At 47.9% G+C, this 16884-nt stretch overlaps 2 protein-coding genes and 1 pseudogene across 3 annotated transcripts in view; 2 read left to right on the forward strand and 1 right to left on the reverse strand.

Annotated features, from left to right (window-relative positions):
• Positions 1–16884, forward strand: part of LOC142196122 (uncharacterized) — a 783446-nt pseudogene that overhangs the window by 566471 nt on the left and 200091 nt on the right.
• Positions 1–16884, reverse strand: part of LOC142196229 (uncharacterized) — a 203216-nt gene that overhangs the window by 145773 nt on the left and 40559 nt on the right. Inside the window, 1 exon segment of the mRNA XM_075266444.1 lies at positions 3694–4184. Within this exon segment, the coding sequence (XP_075122545.1) occupies positions 3694–4184 (491 nt within the window).
• The window catches only part of RPL31 (ribosomal protein L31), a 364588-nt gene that overhangs the window by 73438 nt on the left and 274266 nt on the right, over positions 1–16884 (forward strand). The window contains exon 1 of one of the 2 annotated variants that reach the window (XM_075266359.1): positions 3398–3401. The exons of the other annotated variant lie outside the window; for it this stretch is intronic. The gene's annotated coding sequence lies outside the window, so the exon portion shown is untranslated. Of the gene's footprint in view, positions 1–3397; positions 3402–16884 lie in introns of those variants that run through there. 2 annotated transcript variants of the gene reach the window in all.

A 16884-nucleotide genomic window follows, 5' to 3' on the forward strand; every position in this document is an offset into this window, starting at 1 on the left:
TTTTTAGAGCTTGCTTCGGCACCCATTTTTTTCGCATCAGGGCCGCCACGACGGCCGATGCATGCGGTTTGAGCGACAAAGCGGTGAAATGCTTGGGGATCTGGAGATCCAACTGCTTCAGGTCATATCTTAGGCCCGACCTGATGACTCCCTATTCCTCGGCATCCCGAGTGTGATGGGGTGCTGATTCGGGCTTTAAGCACTTCTTGTTTGCTTGTGCCATTTTGCTATTTGTTCTGCATGTCTCTTCTTTTCCCCTAGATGGCGGCCCAGTTTTCGTTTGCCTGATTGGTCACTTCTTCCTGTGTTGGCCGGAAAAGAGGGCGGAGGTTCGGCCTGGCAGTCTGCATTTTGGTTTAGAGTGAGTAGAGGTGCGCTGGCGGGGCTATTGCGGGCTCCACTGGAGACAAGTCTTGCCAGATATTGTGGCGGCCAGCTGCTTGACGGACGGCCTGGCTGTTGTGATTGTCCACGCCAGGGGAAACGATTTGGGCCATGTAAAGTTGGCTGAACTTATCACCATGATAAAACAGGACCTTCGCCGCGTATATGATTTCTTCAGCCCTGTGGTGCTCGTCTGGTCCGAGGTCGTGCCTCGCATTTGCTGGCGGGGTGTGCGTGACCTCGCCGCCATTGAAAGGGCCAGGAAGGTCTTGAACATTAGTCTCTAAATTTGTCTTTGGGTGGTGTCACGGTGCGTCACTTAGAATTGGAGGGTGACAACGAAAAGTTGCTGATGAAGGATGGGGTGCATCTCAACCCTATAGGCACCGATATATTTCTCTTGGGGCTCTGGGATGGTCTTGAAAGGGCCCTGGTTCTTCTGGGTGGGGGGGCCAACAGGCAGGTGTAGGGAGGAGCTGTACACTGCCTGTTTGGGTGGCGGGGGGGGGGGGTCCATGCCCAAATACAGTAAATATTGACCTACATGCATCCAGGAGGGGGAGAAAGAGGAATTCGGAGGAGGGGCATGGACACACACATATACATCCAGTTCATAATTTGTTGTTTATCGGTTTGTTTACATAAACAAATAAAGCTGTGGCCTACCCCACTTATACCACAAATAAGGAATTTTGGTCTTTCATATTGGGTATGCTATGGAGTATGTCAAGTTTTTCTTAAGGCTTCTAGTATATACGGGTCCAATGAGTCTACAGCAGTATATATGATATATCAGCCATGTGTGCAGTGTGTGAGGTAAATACATGAGGGAACTCTGTGGCTGTATATATCCTAAGGTAAAACTGCAGTATACATGATATATCAGCCATGTCTGCAGTGTGTGAGGTAAATACATGAGGGAACTCTGTGACCTTAGGTAATACTGCAGTATATATGATATATACAGCTATATACTGCAGTGTGTGAGGTAAATACATGAGAGGACTCTGTGACTGTATATATCCTGAGGTAATACAGCAGTATATATGATAGATTAGCTATATACTGCAGTGTGTGAGGTAAATCCATGAGAGGACTCTGTGACTGTATATATTCTGAGGTAATACTGCAGTATATATGATATATCAGCTATATACTGCAGTGTGTGAGGTAAATACATGAAAGGACTCTGTGACTGTATATATCCTGAGGTAATACTGCAGTATATATGATATATCAGCCATGTCTGCAGTGTGTGAGGTAAATACATGAGAGGACTCTGTGACTGTATATATCCTGAGGTAATACTGCAGTATATATGATATATCAGCTATATACTGCAGTGTGTGAGGTAAATACATGAGAGGACTCTGTGACTGTATATATCCTGAGGTAATACTGCAGTATATATGATATATCAGCTATATACTGCAGTGTGTGAGGTAAATACATGAGGGGACTCTGTGACTGTATATATCCTGAGGTAATACTGCAGTATATATGATATATCAGCTATATACTGCAGTGTGTGAGGTAAATACATGAGAGGACTCTGTGGCTGTATATATCCTGAGGCCATACTGCAGTATATACAGTATAGTTGGTGATACTACACTAGTAGTGCTGTGTAATGTGGTCACACCAGTGCTGTGTGAGGTGATAGACCCCAGTATTACACTCCCTGATACAGCAGACATGTTTCCTCCAGTCCTTGTGATGTGAAAGAGGAAGACGATGGAGGAGACAGGAAGTGACATCTGATCCTAAACTCCTCCCTCCCTACAGTAACACACTAAGCTCTATATTCACTTCTATAAGCTCTATATACACATATATACTCCTAAAGCTGAACCAGTCTGTATAAATCTACACAACTACTGCACAAAGAACAAACTGCAGGAGTTATTGGTTCCCTCATCCCAAGGTCATGTCCCCCTTTACTGATGGCTCCGGGGGTGTCTTTATACAGACAGTCTGGATAATGCTGTAAGCTTTTCTTAAGGTCATATCTTTTACTTAAGGGAACTTTTTTGTATAGTGAAATGACAATTGACAGAATTTGGAGAAAAAAATTGGGCGCTGTATCAGTGTTCCTGGCCCGGCTGCAGCTGAAAGTGACACATTTCATTTACAATACACAAGAGATCTCAAAAACAACCAAAATTATGAAAAAGATCTCAAAACTTTATTATCACAAGTAAAATAATCCATATACAGAATAAAAACTAAATAAAACATTGTGAGCCTGTCTGAGCAAAGCAGAAGGAACCTGCATCAAGGGGGCAAATACTTTATATCATATAATGGTAGACGAGGATTTCACAAACCATCTAAACCATTATTAGGCACCAAAATTAGAATTTTCAGAACTATTAATAGTGGAGAGTCGGCCCAGTAAGGCACATTAGTAGGTCCCGGTCCTGGCATGTGTCCACTCCATGGTGGCAGCTTCTAACTCTGGAAATACAACTCCATGTTAGGCTGAGGGGATATCTTTCGTGGAAGGCTGAATGAGGAGACTTCTCAAATCTTCAAAATATTTGGAAAGTCCACGATGTACAAGATGAAGAATGAAAATTAACTTCTCTGATACCAAAGATATCAGCATCTAGTCAACGTACTTTAAGATTTCTCATTACTTCTATTGAATCTTCTATTACAACAAGACTACACGGATATTTTAGAGGAGTTGTCAAAATGTTTTTTTTTATTTGCGGGCCAACATGTCAGAACAAATGTTCAGGACCACTTCCGATGCCCTTGCTATACACGAAGAGCCAGAAGTAGTTGTCTCCATGGCCTGTGTAGTGGCCGGAGCAGTCACTGCAGTTCAACAACCCTTGGATTTACTCGGCCACTACACAGGGCGAGGTGCCAGCTGCTTACAGCCCGGTGTTGTGTATAGAATGGGCATTGGAAGCGGCTCCATACAGCTGATCGATGAAGGAGCTGGCAGGTGACCCCATCGATCAGGTTTTTAAATCTCATCAGGTTTTAAAATCTGTATTCCTAGACAACCCTTTTAATATGGCTGCCCAGAGTGATAACAATGAAAACTCAAATACTGTCTAAAACACTTCTCAAATTCTGAATGTATAATGATTTTTTTAATTAAAAAAAAAAAAATTACATTTAGGACATGACACTGACTTCGTCCTTATGGCAATCATCGAGAGAATGAGCAAAATATCTTATTTTATGATCTGTTTATCTAATATTTATCTTGTGTATATTTTCAGAGATTTCTCAAGATCGAGCTCCAAGCGTGAAATATTTCCCACATTCAGGACATGAAGATTACTTCTCTCCTGTGAGTTCTCTGATGGTTTTGAAGATGACATTTACGTGAAAAACATTTCACACATTTTGAACATTTAAACGGCTTCTCCCCAGTGTGAACTTTCAGATGTTCTTTAAGATTGAACTTCAGACTAAAAGACCTTCCACATTCAGAGCATGTATATGGCTTCTCTCCTGTGTGAATTCTCTGATGTATCAGAAGAGATGCTTTTGTAGTGAAGGATTTCCCACAATCTGAACATACATACGGGTTTTCACCTCTATGAATCTTCATGTGATTGGAAAGATTAGGTTTAGATTTAAAACATTTCCCACATTCTGTACATGTGAATGGCTTCTCTCCTGTGTGAGTTCTCTGATGATCAAGAAGAACAGATTTTCTACTAAAATATTTCCCACATTCTGTACATGTAAATGGCTTTTCACCTTTGTGAAGCTTCAGGTGTCTGGTAAGAGTATATTTAGTTTTAAAATGTTTCCCACATTCTGAACATGGAAAAGTTTCCGCCAGTCTATCTCCAGAACTTTCCATGACAATATGTGACTGATTTTCTTCTACTTCATAACAAGGAGATAAAAACTGAGATCCATGGGGGTCGCTCATACAGTCTTCACCTGAAAAAAATAAATTAAATTTAAATTCATACCATGAATAATCCACCAGATTAATTGCTCAGATGCCGTGAGATCTCAGGGTACCATAGGGTTGCTATAGAGGCTTGGCCAAATACAGAGGAAGGCTCTATATACAGTAATCCAGAAGAAGTGTTACAGTACATGGTACAAAGGATCAAGTGATCTCAGTTTCAAGTCTCCATTTGAGGCAGTAAATAAAATTTTTTAAAAAAATGAAAGTTTAGAAAAATTGTGTAAAAAGTATTAGTGTTGAAAAAAAAAATTTCCCATTTAAAAAAAATATTTTAATTTTTTTCCATACGCCGTCCAAAAACTTAATATGAGCTGATCGAAACATTACATGTACTCCAAAACTAAAAAATACATCCTATTGCACAAATAATAAGCCCTCATATAGAGACATCACCAGAAAAATACAAAAAATTATCCATTTTGGAAAAAGAAAATAAAATCATGAAGAAAACCTTAACGTCCATACTACGCAGCATCCGTAACGGTGAGGAGATTTTCAGTCGTCTCAAAAACGTGAACTTATACACTATAAGGCTGTGTCACAAACCTGACTGTGATTGTAACCAGTGATATCTCAGGAAATATAAAAACATAATAAAAAGGACAATTGCACATGAAAGCCAAGAATCTCTGCTCTCGTAGGACACAAAAAACAGGTTTCTATGTTTTGATATTCCTGAGATATCGCCATTTATAGTGACCCTCCCCCACCTTCCTTTACACGATGAGAAGCCAAAGAATGGAAGATTATGAATGATAATCTGTTTTCCCTTAGCCCAAACAGCAGCACAACTGGGATATTTCTGCCCCTGTGAGCTGTTAGGACAGGTGGAACTTTTAATTAACTAACAGCTTTAACCCCCTATAAGAGGCCGCAAGACCTCCTCCCCCCTGTGTTAGTATCAAAGTATATAAATACAAATACAAATACAATATATACCATGACAAGGATCTGGGAGGGAGCCTTGTGCTGCTGTTTGGGCTAAGGGAAAACAGATTATCATTCATAATCTTCCATTCCCCCTACGCCCAACCAGCAGCACAACTGGGGATTTAGCAAGTATCGCTATTACCCTAGGGTGGGTGATCCTGGCAGGCTGATGCCAAGACAGAGTGTCCAAACGCTGTGGAATCCGCCGCACGCCAATCCAGCCTGTAGTGCCTGGCGAAGGTCAGCTGTGAACTCCAGGAAGCAGCGGCACATATCTGTTCCAAGGAAAGGGAACGTCTTTCTGCCCAGGACGTTGCCACCGCTCTGGTGGCGTGGGCACGGACAAACTCAGGTACCGGAAGGTCTTGAGCACGCAGGGAGCAGGTGATGGCCTCCTTGATCCATTTTGACAGAGTCACCTTCGATGCTTTGACACCTCTATTGTGGCCAAACACATTGATCAGAAGATTTTCTGATCTCCGGAAGGAGACTGTGCGGTCCAGGTAGATCCGCAGTGCTCTGACCAAGTCCAGCTTGTGCATCTTCTCCTCCCACTCGGAAGTGGGGGAGGGAAAGAAGGCCGGTAAAGAAATTACCTGGTTGATATTCTGAAGTGAAGGTACCTTTGGCAAGAATCCTGGAACAAACCTCTGTCTGAGAAAAAGGTTATGAAGGGTTCCGAGGCCGCTAAGGCCTGTAGTTCTCCAACCCTTTTGGCGGAGGTTATTGCCAACAGAAAGGTAACCTTGTATGACAGGTACTTCCAATCCACCTCAGATAAAGGTTCGAAGGGGGAGCACAGAGCCCCTGTAGAACTGCAGCCAGATCCCACCGAGGGACTGGAGGTTGTACCTGGGGTCGGAGCCTGGCGGCCCCTCTTAGGAACTGCTTGATTAGAGGATCTTGTGATAGCCAAGTCTCCAGGAGAGCGGACAGAGCTGAAACTTGAACTTTCAGGGTGGCTGGTGATAGCCCCCTCTCTAGGCCGTCTTGTAGAAATTCCACAATTGAATTTCTGTCGGAGTTGCGCTGGTTCTCCTCACACCAGCCTCGGAATATTCGGCCGATCCTCTGATAGCTCCGGTTAGTAGATTCCGCTCTTGAATGGGCTAGTGTCCTTAGCGCTCCCTGGGACAATCCTCTATCTCCACATACGGCGCGGTTAACCTCCAGGCAGTGAGGTTGAACCTGTGCAGGTCCTGGCAGAGCTGTCTGTTTAGAGTTACCAGGTTGTGGACTGATGGAAGCCTCCAGTAGATCCCTCGACTCATCGGAATGAGGTGGGTAAACCATGCCCTTTTTGGCCAGAACAGCATGATCACTATTGCCGAGGTCTGGTCCTGCCTGAGTTTCGCCAATACCTTCGGAATCATCGGAATGGGAGGAAAAACGTATGCCAGTTTGAACCTCCAAGGTATTGACAGGGCATCCACCGCCAAAGGGTTGTCTTCCCGGTACAGGGAGCAAAACCTTTCTACTTTGGCGTTGTATTGGGTGGCCATCAGATCCACCTCGGGGAGACCCCACATCTCGGTAAAATGGTGAAAGATTTCCGGATCCAGGGACCATTCGCCTGACGTCACCAGGCCTCTGCTGAGCTGATCCGCAAGGATGTTCAAGCGACCTTGGATGTGAACTGCCGACAACTGGGACAGATTCCTTTCTGCCCAGGAAAATATTAGGTTGGTCACCTGCAGGAGAGAGGGGGATCTGGTTCCCCCTTGTTTGTTGATGTAGTGAACTGCTGTTAAGTTGTCCGTCCTTATCTTCACAGTTTGTCCCTGCAGGTGATGTGCAAACGCCAGAAGTGCACGGTGAACTGCCGTAAGCTCGCCCCAATTGGACGAGCGCGTTTTCTCCAGACGATTCCATGTACCTTGTACTGGGGTCTCCCCTAGATGCGCTCCCCATCCTGTGAGGGAGGCATCTGTAGTCAACAGGATCCAGGAGGTCTGGATCGTGGACTTTCCGTCTTGGAGATGAGACCACCAAGCCAGTGATCGACGGGTACTGATGGATAACTGGATAGGCTTCTGTAGTCCTGAAGGACTGTGGTGCCAGACTCTCAAGATCTCGCTTTGTAACGGGCGCATGTGCCACAGGGCCCAGGGGACTGCCTCGATGGTGGCGGACATGAGACCTAGGACTTTCATGGCCGTCCTGATAGTAACCTTCCGGGTAATGGATAGGTGATGAGCCGCTCGACCAATCTTCTCCTTGCGAGGAGAAGGCAGGGAGATCGTCATACTGAGAGAGTCCAAGATGAATCCCAGGAACTGGATCCGGGTTGATGGAACCACTACTGACTTCTGCCAGTTTACTAGCCAGCCTAGCTCGTTTAGTAAAGCCACTGTGGTCTCTAGTTGTGTGGCGAGAACCTCCTTTGACCGGGCTTTTAGGAGCCAGTCGTCTAGATACAGAACTATAAAGATCCCTTGGAGGCGCAGGGCGGCTGCGACCGGAGCCACTACCTTTGTGAAGGTGTGGGGGGCCGAGGATATGCCGAATGGGAGAGCCGTAAACTGGAAATGAGACAACCTTCTGTTTAGGTACACAGCAATCCTTAGGAATCTCCTGTGGGCTGGAAAAATAGGTACGTGGAGGTATGTGTCCCTTAGGTCCAAGGTGACGAAGTGATCTCCGGGCTGCAGGAAGGGGAGCACCGATCTGATGGTTTCCATCCGGAACCGTACCTTGTGGATGAACTGATTCAGGTACCTGAGATCGATGATCATCCGCCATCCGCCTGACGACTTGGGAACTAAGAAGACCGGAGAGTAGACGCCTTGGCCGCGTTCTGTAAGAGGAACCGGTTCCAGCGCGGCTTTGTCCACGTACTCCTGAACGGACTTCTCTAGATGAAGTTGTTTGGTGCCCTGAAAAGGGCGAGTTGTTATAAATTTCTCTGCAGGATGAGAGATGAAGCTTATTCTGTATCCTTCCTGGATCAGTTGCAAGACCCAGGGGTCCTGAATATGAAGAATCCAGGCGGCCGAATGATGGGAAAGCCGGCCGCCTACAGCTGTGGGGGCGCAGGGAAGGGAGGTCGGATAGTCAGAAGGATGAGCACTTCTGCTGGTCACGGGAGGCACCACGACCTCTCCCTCTGGCCTGGGGGCCGGAGCGTCTCTGGCCTCGAGAACCCCTTCTGGAAAATTTGCGGCCCCGAAAGGAAGGTCTTCCGCTGTTGGAGGGTTGAGGAAGGTTCTTCCCCTTGGAATCCGTGAGCCTTCCATAATTCGGTCTAATTCCCTACCGAATAGCCTTCCAGGCTCGAAGGGGAGGGCACACAAATTAAATTTGGAGGCATTATCGGCTCTCCATGGCTTCAGCCATAACGGGCGTCTGGCCGCGGTGGAAAGCGCCATTGCCCTAGAAGCCAGCTTCGTTTGGTAAAAGCTAGCCTCTGATAGGTGGTCTACCATCAGATTGATATCTGACATGGCTGATAGCAGGTCATCTCGATGTACTCCGGTGTCAATGTCCCTAGCCAGGGAAGACAACTCAGCCCGAAGGCCTGACACCACCTCGCTGGCGGAGATGCCCACCGAAGCCTGGGCGGAGGAGGCTGCATATATCCGCCTCAGGGAGCCCTCGACGCGGCGGTCCATAGGATCCTGCAGATTCGATCCATCTTCTGACGGCACCACCGTGCGCTTAGATAGCTTAGCCACGGCCATATCCACTTTGGGGGAGAACCCCCAGGTTCCCTGCTGGGATTCGGCAATGGGGAACAAGGATCTAAAGCGTTTAGTGGAGTTAAACGCTTTTTCCGGCCGTCTCCATTCAGCCTCCATCTTTCGGACTAAATCCGAATTTGCCCTGAAGGATCTGGATCTTCTGCTGGATCCTTCCCCGCTCTCACGGTCCCTTGCCCGGATGGTCTTGAGCAGCCTTGGCATCTTTTCCAATGGAAATATAGATTTCTCCGCTTCCTCGGATTCCTCCTCTGAATCCATCTCCCCAATATGGAGATCCTCCAACGGGGGGAGAGAGAGCTCACTGGGCTCCACTCGCGGTCTTTTTGCCATGTGGGAAATGGTATCTTTAACTTCTCTCATAGACTGATGAACGAAGTCTTTTACCCAGCCGACCACATCACGCAGGGGGGTATCCTCTGATGGGGGGCCTCTGCATCCATGGCAATATCTATATTCATATCCGTCGGGTAAGGGAATCCCGCATTTACCGCAGGATAAATGCTTCCTCTTGGAAGTCGTCTTACCCCGGGAAGGGAGCACGGAGGATGAAGAGGAGGACATGCTAAGGAGAAAGCAAATACCAAGTTATTCAGGCTCCATATAAGTAACCAGGTCTGCCCACCCCTCCCCCCCCTGCCAAACCTGAAACAACACGGTTAACCACCACAATATGCTTGAGGGACAAACCGACAGCTTGAGCACCCAGAGAGTGAGCAAACAAAGCAGTGATGACAGGGGGGAGTTTAAATAAGCCAGGCAAACCAAGAGGGGCGGGGTTTAAGATGAGACCCCGCCCCCTCACTACAGAGACCCGAATCACGTCAAAACGGGGCCCCTGGAAACTGGACACATCCAGGAGGAGACCTGAATACTTCCCCCCTCACCACCAGCAATGGAGGGGGGAGAAATAGTACAAAAAAAACCACAGTTAGCGGTGACCGACGGCCGGAGAACTGCGCATGCGCGGCAAACCCGGAAGCGGAAGTCCACCGCCCGGGAACACGGCCGCGCACTACAGTTCCCCTTCGCCGCCGGAGAAGAGAAGTTCCTCCCCGCCTCCTGACCCGCCGAAGTGCCGGCAGACGCGCGCCGACACAGGGGGAAGATGAGAACACCCCAGACGGGAGGAGACAAGGAGAGGAGGTAAGCTGAAAATCAGAGGGAGAGGTGCCCCCTGTAAGAGGTTGCAACACCTCTCCCCCCCGCCACCTGTCCTGTCCGCACAGGACAGAAAAAAACACAGGGGGGAGGAGGTCTTGCGGCCTCTTATAGGGGGTTAAAGCTGTTAGTTAATTAAAAGTTCCACCTGTCCTAACAGCTCACAGGGGCAGAAATACCCCAGTTGTGCTGCTGGTTGGGCGTAGGGGGAAAGAGTGAAACAATGCCGGATGTCACAGAAAGGAGCCAAAATGGGTTAATAAAGTAGAAAGAAAAATATTTTACTCACATAGAGGCTGCCAAGATATCAAAAGTTGTCTGAAAGTTTACTTACACTTCAAGATGAAACTAAGGCACATTGGCTGAGCCATAAAAAACCTCCCCATAACATTACCCCTCCTCCACCAAACTCTACAGTTGGCACATAGGAGTTAAGCTGGTAACGTTCTTCTTCCATTCACAAAACCCAGACTGGTTCATCAGACCAGACAGAGACGTGAGATCGGTCACCACACAAAACACGTCTCCACCAGCCATTGTGTCACTAATGTTTGTAAAGGCGACTGCCGAGCGAGGGGCTGGATATTAAACACCAGGTCAACGAGGCCGAATGAGACACAAGATGGCTAGATCCGGCCAACTACATTTCTACATATAGTGTATATACTGTATAAAACCACTGTAATGTGCTGGACACAGTGGAGCGCAAGAATCCCCGACCTCTTCAGAATAGACGTACAACACTAGAACATTGAGTCTTCACATTGTGGGAAAAATTTGTTTCCCTCATCCTTAGGTGGAACTTGACGGACATGTCTTTTCTCCCGTGACCTAACTACATAACTCCACCTAACCTCAACTGATCTTACAATATATAAAGATACTAGCTTTTACCCGCGACTTCGTCTGCAGAACCCCGACCCCCTGTGGGACCCACCTGGAGCGGTGCGTAGGCTTGTTCCTTTGCCTTGTGTCCGCAGCGCGCCCTTCCTGCACCTGTGGGTCCATGGACCCTCGGGGCCCTCCCTGCGGCCTGCTGGAACTGTTTACCCATCTCCCTCCTAGTGCCCGCCACCCCCATGTGGTCACTCCTTCCTCCTACCCCATGCCCCCTCCTTACCTACCCTGTGCCCCCTTTTCCCCCCACCAGACCCTGCCGACCGTGTGTCCCCTTTCCCCCTACCAACCTGTGGACCCGTCCTCACCACACCCTGGGCTTCCTGTGCACCGATCTTCCGACTTGTAGTGTCCAGAGACGGCAGAGGCTGCGGGACAGATGGCCAAAGCGGCGTTTCAGAGCGTGGCACAGGTGACCCCCTGTCCGGCCATGGCAGAGTACTGCGGTCCCGTCGTGAGGCCACACAGGTGGGGCAGCATATGGACTTGTCGCTGCCCCAGAGAAGAGGCCCTTCTGCAGGACGCTCCGGACCTCTCAGAGATGCCATGTTGGTGTGGACGGCGGCCGGACGATAACTCCACCCACATACAGAAGCGGCACCCAATCAGGTGAGCTGCTGAAAGGGCTGGGATGACGTCATCCCAGGTCCTACAGCGTGCCAGGTCCTGCAACGAATTGAACCGTGAGAAGCACCGGGTACGGGAGTGAATTGTGGTGGTGTACGGGAATTCCATGTAGCTTATCGTTCAATCCGGGACCCAAGGTATGTATGTGCGCAATTTCAGACAAATCCGTTTGCCCGTGTAGGTGTGATTGAGGAACAAATATCCAAACACACATACTTTCACCTTTATAATATTAGTAGAATAATATAAAGATATAAGAGACAATACCTAACACATGAGGCACAAATAGAACCAATCAGCATAAGGCCCCGCACCCCAATGTGCAGCTCATCCATTGCCTCTTCCAAGATACCACATACTGGGGCGTAGATCAATGACAATTCACCAAACTGATCATTAACATTCTCCTAAGAAACGATTCCTCTGGAACCCTCAACAACGCAAACAGCAAATTCACAAGAAGAGAAGAATTTACATAAACTCAGTCTGTAATGTATAAGGGAAGAAGAAACCACAAGATGGATGAAAGGCTCTTACCAGTCTCTGACACTGATATGGGGATCTCCAGGCCACTCGTCCTTCTACTGTCATCACTGTCCTGGAAAGATCCAACATGAAGGACATGAGAAGAAAGAAGGAGGTAAGAAATATAATACCTTCTATTATACATGACAGTAATGTGTTAGCCTTAGCAGCAGCTGACTGGCATTGTGCTGTTAGTTAGTCCATGATTTCCATCTACATTGCAGAACTAGACATTTATCTACACTGAAGATCAACTACCAAGTCGATGTCCGAACAGATGGAAGTTCACCACAATCTATTATGGAACCAGAAACCATTTGTAGCCACGACCGAGCACAGCCAACAATATCATCCAATAGAGCGGACACTCCACTGCTGCTGAGACGTGTAGTAGAAAGCTTCATGGCATCAATCTATAGAGGATTTACAGACATCTCAGCTTCATCTACCTGAGGATCCAGTGGGACATTCAGCTCTGGATCCTCTGGACAATCCTGGGAATATGGAGGACTGGGACATCTGTGTGGTTGATTTCTTGGACTGGATCCATCTATAGGAAATATACAAAGTTACTGAATACATTGTCTATATGGGATGAGCAGAATACCTCCCAACCGTCCCGATTTCCACGGGACATTCACGATTTCAGTGGCGTGTCCCGCGGTCCCGGTTGGAGGGAGGTATGTCCCGATTTCAACTCAGATCTGAAGGGCAGAGATGGAGGGGGGACATGAATCTGGGGGCAGAGATGGGCGGACATGAAACTGGGGGCAGATGAAGGGTTTATATGAAACTGGGGGAGAGATAGAGGGGGGACATATAATCTACAGGTGACTGTAGGAGGATTATACTGTGTGGGGGCACATAAAAAATGAATGAGAATGGGCGGAGTCAACATAAAAGTGGGTGGAGCTAAATTTACAGTGGCGCACCGCACATTTTGTCCCTCTTTCAGTTCTTCAAATGTTGGGAGGTATGCTCATACCTGGTCTCCTCTATCAGGAAGGTCTCCTCTTACCCGGTGATGTGAGGGGCTGCTGATCATCATCACCTCCTTGTACAGATCCTTGTGTCCTTCTAAATACTCCCACTCCTCCATGGAGAAATAGACAGTGACATCCTGACACCTTATAGGAACCTGACAACACAATGACACAGTCATCCCCAGAGCCCTCCCTTGGTGTTCTTGTATAATGTCCCAGCATTCCCAGCAGCGCTCACCTCTCCGCTCAGCAGCTCAGTGATCCTGCTGGTAAGTTCTAGGATCTTCTGCTCATGTCTCAGTGAATGAGGTGGAGGCTCGGTGATGGGGCTCGGGGTCCTGCTCCATCCTCCTGACACACGGGGTGTCACACACTCACCAGACGACTTCTTCACTACTGTGTAATCCTGTGTATGGTGAGACACTACAGGTCACTACAGAGAGTCTAAGAATCCTTCACCTGTCCAGTCATTTCCCTGGTTTATTCCTAGAGATAAGAGTGATGTCATGTGAGACTCTCACCTCTCCAGTGATCAAGGAGATGATCTCCAGGGCCAGCTCTAATATCCTTGTAGACATGTGGTTTCTGGCCTCGGCCATCCCTGGTGGGTCACTGATGGAGAGGACCATCGTCTTGCGAGGAAAACTTTAGCTTTGAGTCCTAAACTTGAAAGAAAACAAGAAGGAACAAGTGTAAAATCCCATCTGGAAGACATCTCACATGTAGTACGGCATCTCACTAATTCAGAAGTATAAAGGACTCCAAGTATATAACAGATTTATGTACCAGGAAAAAAGTCTGGTTCTCAGAAAGTCTTGAAATTCTGTAAAGCCAACATGAGGGCTAGTTCACACAGGCCAAGAGGGGCGGATTATGTAGCTGAATCGACGTCATAATCTGCCCCCTCACAATGGAGGTTTATGTAGACTACCAGGCTACTTTTTTTCCGTGAGCGGCAACATGGAAAGAAGAAACAAGCTGTCCATTCTTGAGGCGGACTCCGCAGCTGATTCAGCCGTGGTGTCCGCCTCGCGGCACCACCCTCCGGAATAGGCCCATTCATTTGAGCCTACTCCGGAGGGGGAAGCCGCGACTGTCGGAAACCGAGACTGACACGGCGAGCGACGCGTCCCACATCAGTCTTGGGGCCAAAATCTGCCAATCCGCTTCTCGTGTGAACCCAACATGACATGGAGAACACAACAAAATTCCACTGAGACATTATTTATTAAATAAAAACTAGTCCAAAATGGGAAAGCCAAGAGAACTCCCCGAACAGATAACCGAACACAACACAAAATGTGAACTGAGCCTTAGGCCGTGGCCTCATGTTGTGAAAACTCTGCATTTTACATTATCATCAACTGGATGTGTTGGTAAATCGCAGCGTGTCCATTATACAGAAACTCTGGCGTCTGCATATAGGTGGAATAGGGAGAGAACGCCCGCAGAGGAAAGCTCTGCCAATAAAACCACAATGCATTATCTCTGCAGTCTTCTCGCTATCTGTGGCCTCAGCCTTAAAAGGGGTTTCTGGAAATTCGGTTAGGTCATCAGTTATAGATCTGTGGGGTCATCTCCCTGCCGATCCCTCTTACAGGTCATGTGACAACAAGGTCATTGGTCTGAACTGGTCCGACGCTGTACTTGGCAAGTACTGATAAAACAAATAAATCTAAATCTGTCTATACAGAGAGCAGAGTGTGGAGCATTCACTATATACAGAGAGAGAGAGCCCCAAGCGGGCGGTATATACAGAGAGAGAGAGCCCCAAGCGGGCGGTATATACAGAGAGAGAGAGCCCCAAGCGGGCGGTATATACAGAGAGAGAGAGCCCCAAGCGGGCGGTATATACAGAGAGAGAGAGCCCCAAGCGGGCGGTATATACAGAGAGAGAGAGCCCCAAGCGGGCGGTATATACAGAGAGAGAGAGCCCCAAGCGGGCGGTATATACAGAGAGAGAGAGCCCCAAGCGGGCGGTATATACAGAGAGAGAGAGCCCCAAGCGGGCGGTATATACAGAGAGAGAGAGCCCCAAGCGGGCGGTATATACAGAGAGAGAGCCCCAAGCGGGCGGTATATACAGAGAGAGAGCCCCAAGTGTACATAGCCCCAAGTATATACACTGGGGCTCATTTCTCATTTGCACTTTTTATACCTCGTCATTCTTTGCATCTAATTTACTAAAAAGGCTGATTTGTGACCTAAAATGTGCGTAAAATTTACATAAACTTGTGATTCCCCTACTGTCAGATATTTGGGGGGTTTAACACTCCTCCTGTCCTGGGACTGCAGTTTTTTTTTGTATAACTAGATTGTAAAATGTTACCCCAGATAGGCCACGCCCACTATCCATGACAATACAGTAAAGTGAGAAATCTGCTGTAAAATTCATCAGAATAGGGGCCACACGGTGACTCAGTGGCTAGCACTGTAGCCTTGCAGCGCTGGAGTCCTGGTGATCATATCCTGCCAAGGGCATAAAACCATCTGCAAGGAGTTTGTATGTTGTCCCCGTGTTTGTGTGGATTTCCATCCCATATTCCAAAGACAAACTGACGCTGGGTTCACACCTGCGTTCTAATCTCCATTCTGTGCTTTCCGTCTTCTACATGCCAGAAGACGGAAAGCACAGACCGGGTCCGGCCGTGAGTGGCGGTGAGCATTTAATGCTCTCCGCCGCGAAACCGAATTTTTTAATCCGGACACAGAGTACTGCATGTGTCCGGATTAAAAAAAACCTGGTTTCGCGGCGGAGAGCACAAAATGCTCACCGCCACTCACGGCCAGACAGCTTTCTCACCCATTCAAATGAATGGGTGAGAAAGACTCCTGCAGGTTTCCGTATCCTGCTCTGTTTCATTCAGGAAACAGAAACCTGCAGAACGGACACCTGGGCGCAGATGTGAACGAGCCCTGATAGGGAAAAATGTACATTGTGATCTCTATGGGGCGGGGGGGAATAGACACAAACACCTGATCCATTTTACACACAGAGGAGGAAACTTACAAGAAGGGACAGAATTAGAAGGAGAAGGTACAAGAGGCCGATAAATGCCCCAGTGACTGGAGCAGCATTGCTGGGGTCTCTACAGTTACCATGCTGGGAGTTGTAGTCCTGCAGGAGCGGTAAGATGGAAGTGTTCCTGCGGCTCTGTACAACCGCCATCATCTCCTGACAGCCTGCGGCTGGGGGTTGTAGTCTCTGACTAGCCGGCTACTGTAATGTGTACAGGGCACAGGTCTATCCAGTAGTGAGGTGAATGCACTGACCTGCAGGTTAATAGCGCCCCCCACTGACACCGCTCACACAGCCACAGAGTCAGTGCAGGAGGAAGAACCAGTCATGTGACAGCAGGAAAGGAAGGGGCGGAGCTAGCTAGTGACTGACAACTGAGCTGTGGGTGCAGGTGTCAGGTAGTCAGACTACAGATTTACTGAGATTGGGCGGGACAGTCCATGCAGTGGTGATCTATATGATCTGAGCTGCAGTAGTGCAGACACAGGGATCAGAATGTAATGAAAGGCCCAAAAATAATATCTAATAGTCCAGATGTCTCCACTGCCCGACCATTGGGCCGGTAACATGTCTGGCTAGTGGTGGTCACTATTTAGGATCAGCAGCAGTGCAGTAAATGGAGGAGGATGATACAGGGAGATGTGCCCGGCCTGGCAGCTGGAAAAGCGAAAATATCTCCTGATAGGGAAAGGATTCTCTGACCTTACACTG

Source organism: Leptodactylus fuscus, chromosome 2, assembly GCF_031893055.1.
Source record: "Leptodactylus fuscus isolate aLepFus1 chromosome 2, aLepFus1.hap2, whole genome shotgun sequence".
Taxonomy (NCBI): domain Eukaryota; kingdom Metazoa; phylum Chordata; class Amphibia; order Anura; family Leptodactylidae; genus Leptodactylus; species Leptodactylus fuscus.